The 12056-nt window shown below is 37.6% G+C and overlaps 1 protein-coding gene across 1 annotated transcript; it reads left to right on the plus strand.

Annotated features, from left to right (window-relative positions):
- Window positions 1-2401: 2401 nt before the first annotated feature.
- Window positions 2402-3408, plus strand: LOC130835886 (surfeit locus protein 1-like). Its single transcript, XM_057707764.1, has 3 exons — window positions 2402-2958; window positions 3178-3259; window positions 3339-3408. The coding sequence occupies exons 1-3, from the start codon at window positions 2535-2537 to the stop codon at window positions 3406-3408; spliced, it is 576 nt and encodes a 191-aa protein (XP_057563747.1). The 5' UTR covers window positions 2402-2534.
- The last annotated feature ends 8648 nt before the right edge of the window (window positions 3409-12056 follow it).

The raw sequence follows: 12056 nt of genomic DNA on the forward strand, positions 1-12056 counted from the left end.
ATATTTTTCTAGAATATAAAAGAAATGTATGAGTACAATGTGTATAAACTAATCTATAGAATCACACCTTAAATTGTACTATGGTTTCTGATCCTCTCTTGGGGGGAGGTACATGTCCTAAAGGGAAAAAAGATTTTCCTTTATTTAGGACTAGTCTGAATTCATGATTAAGCATGATTGTTTATAGGGAAGTGATTAAAAATGCTTTATAATGATCTTAGAGTAGCATCTTGACAACAAAGCTTTAACTGAAAGCCCATTTTATCCCAAAATTAATTCCAATTATATTAGCTCCTTAAAACTTTGAATGTGCTTTTATGTACATTATCCCAGTTGATTCCTGCTATTTCCTAGAGAGAAAGACTGTGTAAGTCTTACTACAGGTATATAACTTCTTAAACATTATGCTGAAATACAAACATTTCCTAAATTTAAGATCTTTTCCACTGCTCTCTAGGAAGTAAACATCACCTGAATTTACATCTCAAAACTTATAGACTGATTTGAAAATTCATTCATTTCAGTAAAAGATATAAATAGGTTTTGCTGCCAAAGACCATACTGGGGCTATTTTGTACACCTATATGTAGAACAAAGCAAAATAAAATTGAATTCTGAAATATATATAGCCCAAGGCTTTGGGATATAACATTATTTACCTATTTTCTGTAGAAGTGTGAGGACAGTAAGACTGATCAAGTTTGAGTTGCTTAAGACCATATAATTCATCTCAACTTTGTAAGGTCTTTCTTCTCATTGCCATTGATCCATTGTGAGAAAATTAAGACCAAGAGTTTAATTTGTCAACTGTCCCACAGATTCTTTCAATAATCTTCTTTCAGACCTTGTAATAATTTTTCCCTTACTTCTTCCACATATATCTTATGTCAGAGTGAATTCCCTGCTTGGAAAGACCCTTTCCTTCCTAGTACACACAACTTTTTCTTAGATATTTTTCTATCTTTGCTTCATATTGAACATTTTAGATCAGTCTCTTTAGGGCACATTTTCTGTGATCCCCTGAAAATGTCAAGTCTTTCAAACTATGCTTCCAGGTCATCAAAAATTCTTCTTTCTGCAATTACCCCAGTAGTAATTTCACATGTACACATACGTGAGGTTATTTGTTGAATGCCTGCCTCACTCTTTAATCTATAAATCTCACAAGGGTGGGTGCTTGGTTTTTTCTGACCCATTTCCATAGATTGAGTATTTTCATCCCTCCACATCATTTCATGTGTTGAAGCCCCAATTTGCCAGATAATGGTACTCAGAGGTGAGGCCTTTGGGTGATAAGTGGATTTGAAAGAGATCCTGGGGGTGGAGCCCCTATGGTTGGATTAGTGTCCTTATAAGTGGAAAGAAACATAAGATCTCTCCATCATGTGAGAATACAGCAAGAAAGTGGTTGTTTGTAAAACAGCAAGAGGACTCTTGCCAAGAAGCCGACTATGCTGGCACCCAGCCTCCAGAACTGTGAAAAATGAATGTTTGTTATTTAAACCACCCATTCTGTAGTATTCTTGCTAAAGCATCCTGAACTTACTGATACCCATGTATGGCCAGTTCCTCACACACTGCCTAACACAAAATAGGAATGCAAGTACAATCTGTGCAGTGAAAAAATGACAGAATGATACCTAGATTTTAAGACATCCACTCTACTACAAAGGAAGAAACTGCCATTGTAACATAGGGTTCTAACTTCTCCTATGTATATAAACATGAATAGGAAGACAACATTGTTTAATTTTCTACATATTTTTTGTCTGATATATACTTCTCAATCTATGTAGTTATTTTTCACAGAGGTTATAGAGATATTTTATTATTTTATCATTCCCTGGTGATTGGAAGCATTTTGTAAATATTTTTTTGGAGAAAGTGTTGCTACTGAGGATGACCATCTAAGGGAATAGCTTCAAAATGAATCATAATCAAATATAGTTAAGTATCTTTGGGGGGAGCAGAAAAGCATAATCAATAGGAAGTCTAGTTGTTAAAATTAGTCTTAGGATATACAATTATAGGGCAATGTTTTCCAACAAAATGCAAAGGAAGAAGAATAGCTTATGCTTTCAATGGACAGAGCAAAAGACACTTATACACACAAAAAAAGCAGTTTAAAACTAATAATAGGGCAGCGGTGGTGGCAAAGTGGCTGGGGCTGCGGGCGGGGCAGGTGAGTGGGGTGGCCGGGTGCAGGGGGCGGCTGGGCTGGGGGTGCTCGCCCGGGCTGGACAAGCTCAGCCGGACCCTCGCGTCTCCACAGGCGCCTGCCCGCACCATCGGGAGGAGCGCCCTTGGGATCATCCCGTGCCCAGGATTGGCCTGGAGGCCCAACAGGCTTCAGCAGAAGCAACTACTGCACAAACAGAAGATGACTCCTTCCTCCAGTGGTTTTTGCTCCTCATTCCTGTGACTGCCTTTGGCCTAGGGACGTGGCAGGTCCAGCGTCGGAAGTGGAAGCTACAGCTGATCGCAGAGCTGGAGTCTCGAGTTATGGCCGAGCCATCCCGCTGCCCGCAGACCCGATGGAACTGAAGAACCTGGAGTACAGGCCAGTGAAGGTCAAGGGGCACTTTGACCACTCCAAGGAGCTGTACATGATGCCGCGGACCATGGTGGACCCAGCCCGGGAGGCCCGGGAGGCTGGCCGGCTCTCGTCAGCACCTGAGAGTGGTGCCTACGTGGTTACTCCCTTCCACTGTACTGACCTGGGAATCACCATCCTGGTAAACAGAGGGTTTGTGCCCCACAAGAAAGTGAACCCAGACACGCGGAGTAAAGGCCAGATCGAGGGAGAAGTGGACCTAATCGGGATGGTGAGGCTGACAGAGACCAGAAAGCCCTTCATTCCTGAGAATAATCTGGAGAGGAACCACTGGCATTACCAAGACCTGGAGGCCATGGCCAGGCTCACAGGCACAGAGCCCATCTTCATAGATGCCGACTTCAGTACGTGGTGACCAGCCCACCCCCAAAGGCCAAGGAGTTTCTGTAAATACCCTGTTCTACCTTCCTAACCCTGGACACCTCCCTGCCACTTCTACCCAGCATGTGTGCTGGTGGAGCAGAAGTGTGCCTGACATGCGCTAAGGGGGCAACACCAAGGGGCTGGCTGATTGGTCACTAAGGCACAAGCCACGGTGAGGACAGAGCCCACTGTATCCACAGAGAGCACAGTCCCTGGAGGACCTATGGGAGGGCAAACCAGAGTCACCCTGAGGAACGAGCACATGCAGTACATCATCACCTGGTGAGCCAGGGCCCAACCACTCCTGCTCCCTCTGCACTTCCCTCAGACCCTGATGGTGTTCACTTTCTTTCAACCCAAGGTATGGACTCTGTGCAGCCATGTCATACCTGTGGTTTAAGAAATTCCTAAGATGGACTCCTGGTGTGTGACCAGGTTATGGGATGTAGCCCTGTCCCTGAACAACTGAAGCCACTTCAAGATATCTGGCTTTATGCTGACCATGTGCTTACTGGTATAAAATAAATAAATCTCTACACCACAAAAAAAAAAAAAAAAAAAACTAATAATATCTCAGAAGGTAGAACACATCCATAGTTCTACCTTTTCAAACAAGCACATGATACACATGTGTATTTGTGTATATAAAATAAAAGTATAAGTTTTATTCATTGAAATGCTATTTTTGGTAATATTTATTCATATCTTGAATTTCAAGGTTTTAGACAGATTTGGAAATGAATGCATTTCATAGAAAGAGATCATCAAAGTGATTTGTCATTGACTCTCATACATTCATTTTTTTACAAATAGAATATAGAATTATTTAGATTTTCTGAGCCTATTAATAATTAAGAAATTATGATATATAGGTTTGCCTGCTTTCTAACTAGCAGTATTTAGTCAGAGAATTAAAATTTGGCCAAACTGATAAAAAAAGTGATATCTATGTCACCTTAGTCACCTGACCTTTAATATGACCTATAGCAAACAGGAAAAGATACAAAATAATCAACAAAATTATTTCATTAATGAATTATTTGCAAATACAGATGTGAACTTCTTATTTTTCTCCATTTTATAATGAAGATTCAGAGTATTTAGTTCAAGACAGTTTAGCATTATATAGAATTAATTTTATATGTAAATATACCAGTATAAACTTGTGTGCATCTAGTGATTTGAGTCACAAAATAGTCACAGCCTTACTTTCTGTGAATCTGTGCTGTAAGGATAGAAAATCTAAATATATATTTCCTTACAATAGTATTTAAACGATTTTATAAGAATAATTTACTTGAAACCCATGACATCTGTTTAGGGAAGACAAGACAGATCCAATGGTAATGAATGAGACAAAATAAATGCAAAGATAATTTTTAATGTCCACACACTCTCACCATTGCTAACCAAGATTCCATATTTAAAATTTTTTAGATCAGTTTCTATTTTATAAGCTCTTGTTATGTAGCATATGTATAGGAGGTGACAAATACAAATTTGAAGAAAAGAGAGGATACAAAGTAGAAGTATAAAGTGTGTGCTTTGGAGTCAAGTATACGTGGATTACATTCTGGACTCTACCACTTACTAGAGGTGTCATCTTAGGCAGTTAATTATAAACTGGTGAAAATTATAATGCCTACTTTAAATGATTGTAAGCAATAAATAAGGTATTTCATGTAAAACACAATGCAGTAATAAGGGAAAATCATGTTAGCTCACAGGTGTTATAATTTTTAAAACACAATGTGCAGTTAATTAAATAACTTCTTTTAATTAAACTGACTATACTAGGCTTTATCTTACTTTGCACTAAACTGCTTAGCTTGAGTCTTTTTTTCCCTTTGTGCCCACAGATACTGACTTCAGCCTAGTGTGATTCTTTGCTGGACAGGCAGGAGGTCTTTGTTATACACAGTTTACTCAGTATGGCTGAACATGGCCATTTGAAGTAAGCTTTTGATAAATTGCTCAGAGAGCAGAAACTGTTAGCAAATACACCTAGGTAACTCATATCTTCCCAAATATATTTATGGTCAGATTTACGTAGCTTGGTAAAGGATTTTTAGTTCATTTCACACAGGCTGTTTTAATGGGAACAGACAATTATGTGGACACACAAAATTCTTTATGAAATAAATTTTGAGTTTCAGCATTTCCTCTGGAGCCCCTTATCTCCTGCCTGTTGCCTGAAATTATTTAGACACAATACTACATATTTAGGTCCCCAACATACAAAAATTTGGAGTAATGCATTTTGATCTGATACCTTATTACTCCAATACACCTGAATCAATTGCATCAGTATTTTGGATGTTTGTAGGAAATGAAGAATTTCAGGCCCTGCCTCATGCTGCCTCATATTATTGGTTCAGATTCTGCATTATAGCAATCTTCTGAGCTGATTTGTGTACATAATAAAGTTTGAGAAGCAGAGCTCTTAAAGGTAAATGACAAATAGCAGGATCTCCACATAAAACTTAAGTTTATGAGAATAAGAAATAAAGGGTCAGAAATATTTTGGAGTTTTGGAGAAGAAAAAGGAGTAGTACCACAAACATAGATTACATAAAAGACAAGCCAAAATAACGCTGGATTAATATGATTTATAACATGTTCATATCCCATTTTACTCCCTCTCAGGAAATATAAATACCACCTTCTGAAATAATCACACTGCAAGTCCAGGAACTACTGTTATTCATTCTCTTTCCTTCACACCCTAAATCTAACCCATCAAACACTGCTAACTCTATCCCTAGTTTTTACACTTGTCTTTATCCCTATCACACACTGAGTCCACAGTCAGTCTGGTGAAGACAAATCTGAAATGAAGACTGATATTTATATTCCATATTGTTCATATTCAGAAAGTATCAGTTACCTAAAAGATTCTGCTGCACAAATTTTCACCTTTAACTTCCCCCTACAAATAAGAGAGAAAGGAATGTATGGAGCAAAATCTAGTTAATGAAACTTTTCTGGAGATTACCCCAAAGAAGAAAGATTTTAAAAAGCATAATTTTATGCAAACCCATTAAAGCTTGTCAGAGGGGAAGACAGAAGATAATTCACTAAAAATATTTAGTTTAACATTAAACTGAGTTTTAGAAAATTAGATGATTTTTCATAGATATCTACTAAATGAATACATGCAATTACTGGGGAGGGAGGGTGATGGGGCTCAGAACATCCTATACAAAGATAATTGCATGCTTATATTGTGAAAAAGTTCTGAAGGAAAAATAACTTTTGGGGCCATGCATACTAAAAGTTTGGAATTTATCCTGGACACAATTGAAAGTCATCACAAATTTTCTTATCATAAAGGTTTATGTATCTCACATAATTATCTTTTAAAAATAATTTTATTGTAATCATTTTTCAATATATATGTATATCAAATAATCACATTGTCTGGCTTAAACTTTCATATTGTTTGGTCTCAATAAAGCTGAGAAAAAAGTAAAGGTATGAATGAATTATTAATAATTAGTCAATAGTTTCACACTATAAAATTTTATTTTCACACGATATGCCAAATAATTTCTTTGATAAGACTGGAAGAAAGAATAGTTAAGGTACTATTTAGCTGTGTAGGTAAGACTTGATGTGGGCATATGCTAATACTAGCAAATGGGCATATATAGAAGAGTAGTTAAAATAAAATCAAGGAAATAGAATTGACAGTGTTTGTAATTTTGGATATGCCATCAGGGATGATTTTCAAATTTATGACTTCTGGACTTGGTCAATGATGACACATTTCACTGTGAAAAAGAATACAAGATCAAAGTACAATTGAAGGTATCCTTAAGCAATAATGCAATAAGAAATAGTGTCCATTACCAGCATAATGTGAAATTGCTTTCAAAACTAAGATAAAAGTTCTCATAAACAGTAGTGTTGTATATATGTGTATTTAGTCTGAATTAGATTCTGTAAAGAAAGTGTACTATATAATATTGAAAATTCTTGAGACATGCTATGTGCTAGGCACTACATTAAAAACTTCACTTCTATATATCTCTTTTAAAACTTTAAACAATCCTATCAGATAGGTTCTATCATAATTTCCATCATATAGATGAGGAAATGAAATTTCAGAATGACAAAATAATTTTTGCAGGTATACAGCTGGTTATTGAAAAAGTTAATATTAAAACCAGAGCTACCTTAAGTCATATTAAATCTGTATTAGTAAGTATTCCTTATGGAAACAGCACAATTGGATGTGTTAATTTTAGAGGTTTATGAAGAAATTGATTAAAGACATGATGGAAGGACTAGGGAGAACTAATTAGAGATGATTGTGAAGATGGCAGTCAAGATGGTGGAGTAGGGGGACGTGTGCATACTCCCTCTTGCAAGAGCACCAGAATTACAACTAACTGCTGAACAAACATCCACAGAAAGACACTAGAACTCATCAAAAAAGACACTCCATATCCAGAGACAAAGAGAAGCCACAATGGGATGGTAGGAGGGGCACAATCGTGTTAAAATCAAATCCCATAAATGCTGGGTAGGTGACTCACAAGCTGGAGAACAGTTATACTGCAGAAGTCCTGAGGGTTCTGAGCAACACATCAGGCTTCCTAACCTGGGGGCCCAGCAACAGGAAAAGGAATCCCCAGAAAATCAGAATTTGAAAGCCAGCAGGATTTGATTGCAAGACCTCCACAGGACTGGGGAAAATGGAGACTCCACTCTTGGAGGGCACACAAAAACTTGTGCTCACCAGGACCCAGGGGGAAGGAGCAGTGACCCCATAGGAGACTGAACCAGACCGACCTTCTGGTGTTGGAGGGTTGCCTGCAGAGGTGGGGGGCAGCTGTGGCTCACTGAGGAGATGGGGCACTGGGAGCAGGGGTTCTGAGAAGTGCTCATGGGCATGAGCCCTTCCAGAGTCCACCATTAGCACCACAAAAGAGCCTATAAGCTCCAGTGCTGGGTTGCTTCAGGCCAAATGACAAGCAGGGTGGGAACACAGCCCCACCCATTGGCAGAAAAGCAGATTAAAGTGTCACTGAGCTCCACCCACCAAATCGGATTAAAGATTTACTGAGTGCCACCCACCCAGCCCAAGCCAACATCAGTCCCTCTCATCAAGAAGCACCCAGGAGCCTCCTAGACAGCTTCCTCCACAAGAGGACAGACAGCAGAACCAAGCAGTATCAGCACTATTTCATCACGTGGAACTGAAAATCACAGTCACAGAAAGACACAGAAAATGAAAAGACAAAAGACTTTGTACCAGATGAAGAGACAAGATAAAACCCCAGAAAAACAACTAAATGAAGAGGAGATAGGCACCCTTACAGAAAAAGAATTCAGAATAATGATGGTGAAGATGATCCAGGACTTTGAAAAAAAACTGGATGCAAAGATTGAAAAGTTGCAAGAAAAGTTTACCAAAGACCTAGAAGAATTAAAGAACAAACAAACAGAGATATGCAACACAATAACTGAAATGAAAAATACACTAGAAGGAACCAACAGCAGATTAACTGAGGCAGAAGGATAAGTGATCTGGAATACAGAATGGTGATAATCACTGATGTTGGAAAGAATAAAGAGACAAGAATGAAAAGAACTGAAGACAGCCTAAGAGACCTCTGGGATAAAGTTAAATGCACCAACATTCGCATTATAGGGGCCCCAGAAGGAGAAGAGAGAGAGAAAGGACCTGAGAAAATACTGGAAGAGATTATAGTTGAAAATTTCCCTAACATGGGAAAGGAAATAGCTACCCAAGTCCAGGAAGCACAGAGAGTACCAGGCAGCAGAAACCCAAGGAGAAACACACCAAGACATATGGTAGTCAAATTGACAAAAAACAAAGACAGAAAAAAGTTATTAAAAGCAACAAGGGAAAAATGACAAATAACATACAAGGGAACCCCCATCAGGTTAACAGCTGATTTCTCAGCAGAAACCCTGCAAGCCAGAAGGGAGTGGCATGATATATTTCAAGTGATGGCAGGGAAGAACCTACAACCAAGAATACTCTACCCAGAGAGATCTCATACAGATTCAATGGAGAAATAAAAAGCTTTACAGACAAGCAACAGCTAAGAGAATTCAGCACCACCAAACTAGCACTACAACAAATGCTAAAGGAACTTCTTTAAGCGGGAAATATAAGAGAAGAAAAGGACCTACAGAAACAAACACAAAACAATTAAGAAATTGGTGATAGGAACATACATATCGATAATCACCTTGAATGTAAATGGACTCAATGCACCAACCAAAAGACACAAACTGGCTGCATGGATACAAAAACAAGACCCATATATATGCTGTCTACAAGAGACCCACTTCAGACCTAGGGACATATACAGATGGAAAGTGAGGGGATGGAAAAAGATATTCTATGCAAATGGAAATCAAAAGAAAGCTGGAGTAGTGATACTCATATCAGATAAAATAGACTTTAAAATAAAAAATGTTACAAGGGACAAGAAAGGACACTACCTAAAGATCAAGGGATCAATCCAAGAAGAAGAGATAACAATTATAAATATATATGCACCCAATATAGGAGCACCTCAATACATAAGGCAAATGCTAACTATGAAGGAGGAAATCGACAGTAACACAATCATAGTGGGGGAGGAATTTAACAACCCACTTACACCAATGGACAGATCATCCAGACAGAAAATTAATAAGGAAACACAAGCTTTAAATGACACAGTAAATCAGCTTAATTTAATAGATATCTATAGAACATTACATCCAAAAACAGCAGATTACACATTCTTTTCAAGTGGACATGGGACCTTCTCCAGGATAGATCACATTTTGGGTCATAAATCAAGCCTTGGTGAATTCAAGAAAATTGAAATTATATAAAGCATCTTTTCTGACCACAATGCTATGAGATTAGAAATCAATTACAGGAAAAAAAAAAAAAAAAACTGTAAAAAACACAAACACATGGCGGCTAAATAATACACTACTAAATAACCAACAGATCACTGAAGAAATCAAAGAGGAAATTAAAAAAATACCTAGAGACAAATGACAATGAAAACACAATGATCCAAAACCTATGGGATGCAGCAAAGGCAATTCTAAGAGGGAAGTTTATAGTGATACAATCCTACTTCAGGAAACAAGAACCATTCCAAATAAACAATAAACTTACACCTAAAGAAACAAGAGAAAGAAGAGCAAACAAAATGCAAAGTTAGTAGACAGAGAGAAATCATAAAGATCAGAGCAGAAATAAATGAAATAGAAACAAAGAAAACAATAGCAAAAATCAACACAACCAAAAACTGGTTCTTTGAGAAGGTAGGTAATATTGGTCAACCTCTAGCAAGATTTGTCAAGAAAAAGAGGGAGAAGACTCAAATCGATAAAATTAGAAATGAAACAGGAGCAGTGACAATAGGCACCACAGAAATAAAAAGCTCCATAAAAGATTACGACAAGCAACTGTATGTGAATAAAATGGATGACCTGGATGAAATGGACAGATTCTTAGAAAGGTATAACCTTCCAAGACTGAATCAGGAAGACATAGAAAATCTGAACAGACCAATCACAAGTAATGAAATTGAAACTGTGATTAAAAATCTCCCAACAAACAAAAGCCCAGGACCAGATGGATTCACAGGTGAATTTTATCAAACATTTGGAGAAAAGCTAACGCCCGTTCCTCTCAAGCTCTTCCAAAACATTGCAGAGGATGGAACACTCCCAAACTCATTTTATTAAGCCACCATCACCCTGATACGAAAACCAGACAAAGATACTACAAAAAAAGAAAACTACAGACCAATATCACTGATGAATTCAGACACAAAAATCCTCAACAAAATACTAGCCAACAGAATCCAACAACACATTAAAAGCATCATACACCATGATCAAGTGGGCTTTCTCCCTGGAATGCAAGGAATCTTCAATATATGCAAATCAATCAATGTGATAAACCATATTAACAAACCGAAGGATAAAAACCACATGATCATGTCAATAGATGCAGAAAAAGCTTTTGACAAAATTCAACACCAATTTATGATAAAAACTCTCTGGAAGGTGGGCATTGAGGGAACCTACCTCAATATAGTAAAGGCCATATATGACAACCCACAGCAAACATCATTCTCAATGGTGAAAAACTGAAAGCATTCCTGCTAAGATCAGGAAGAAGACAAGGATGTTCACTCTCGCCACTACTATTCAACATAGTTTTGTAAGTCCTTGCCACAGCAATCAGAGAAGGAAAAGAAATAAAAGAAATCCAAATTGGAAAAGAAGAAGTAAAACTGTCACTGTTTGCATATGACATGTTACTATACATAGAACATCCTAAAGATGCCACCAGAAAACTCCTCGAGATAATCAATGAATCTGGTAAAGTTGCAGGATACAAAATTAACACACAGAAATCTCTTGGATTTCTATACACCAACAATGAAAAATCAGAAAGAGAAATTAAGGAAACAATCCCATTCACCATTGCAACCAAAAGAATAAAATACCTAGGAATAAACCTCACCAAGGAGGTAAAAGACCTGTACTCAGAAAACTATAAGACACTAATGAAGGAAGTCAAAAAAGACACAAACAGATGGAGGGACATACCATGTTCTTGGATTGGAAGAATCAACATTGTGAAAATGACTATATTACCAAAAGCAATTTATGAATTCAATGCAATCCCAATCAGATTACTAAAAATGGCATTTTTCACAGAACTAGAACAAGAAATTTTATGATTTGTATGGAAACGGTAAAGACCCCGAATAGCCGAAGCAACCTTGAGAAGGAAAGAAGGAGTTGGTGGAATCAGGCTTCCTGACTTCAGGCTATACTACAAGGCTACAGTGATCAAGACAGTATGGTACTGTCGCAAAAACAGAAATACAGATCAATGGAACAGGATAGAAAGTCCAGAGATAAACTACACTCAACTAATCTATGACAAAGGAGGCAAGGATATAAAATGGAGAAAAGGCAGCCTCTTCAATAAGTGGTGCTGGGAAAACTGGACAGCTACATGTAAAAGAATGAAATTAGAACACTCCCTAACACCATACACAAAACTAAATTCAAA

The sequence above is a fragment of the Hippopotamus amphibius genome, chromosome 14 (assembly GCF_030028045.1).
Source record: "Hippopotamus amphibius kiboko isolate mHipAmp2 chromosome 14, mHipAmp2.hap2, whole genome shotgun sequence".
Classification (NCBI taxonomy): domain Eukaryota; kingdom Metazoa; phylum Chordata; class Mammalia; order Artiodactyla; family Hippopotamidae; genus Hippopotamus; species Hippopotamus amphibius.

Excerpts from the sequence above, each read along its gene's own strand:
- LOC130835886 (XM_057707764.1), top strand. The coding sequence starts at position 2,535 with ATGGAACTGAAGAACCTGGAGTACAGGCCAGTGAAGGTCAAGGGGCAC. Across the intron at positions 2,959-3,177 it reads CTTCATAGATGCCGACTTCA|AGAGCACAGTCCCTGGAGGA; the intron begins GTACGTGGTGAC and ends CTGTATCCACAG. Across the intron at positions 3,260-3,338 it reads ATGCAGTACATCATCACCTG|GTATGGACTCTGTGCAGCCA; the intron begins GTGAGCCAGGGC and ends TTTCAACCCAAG.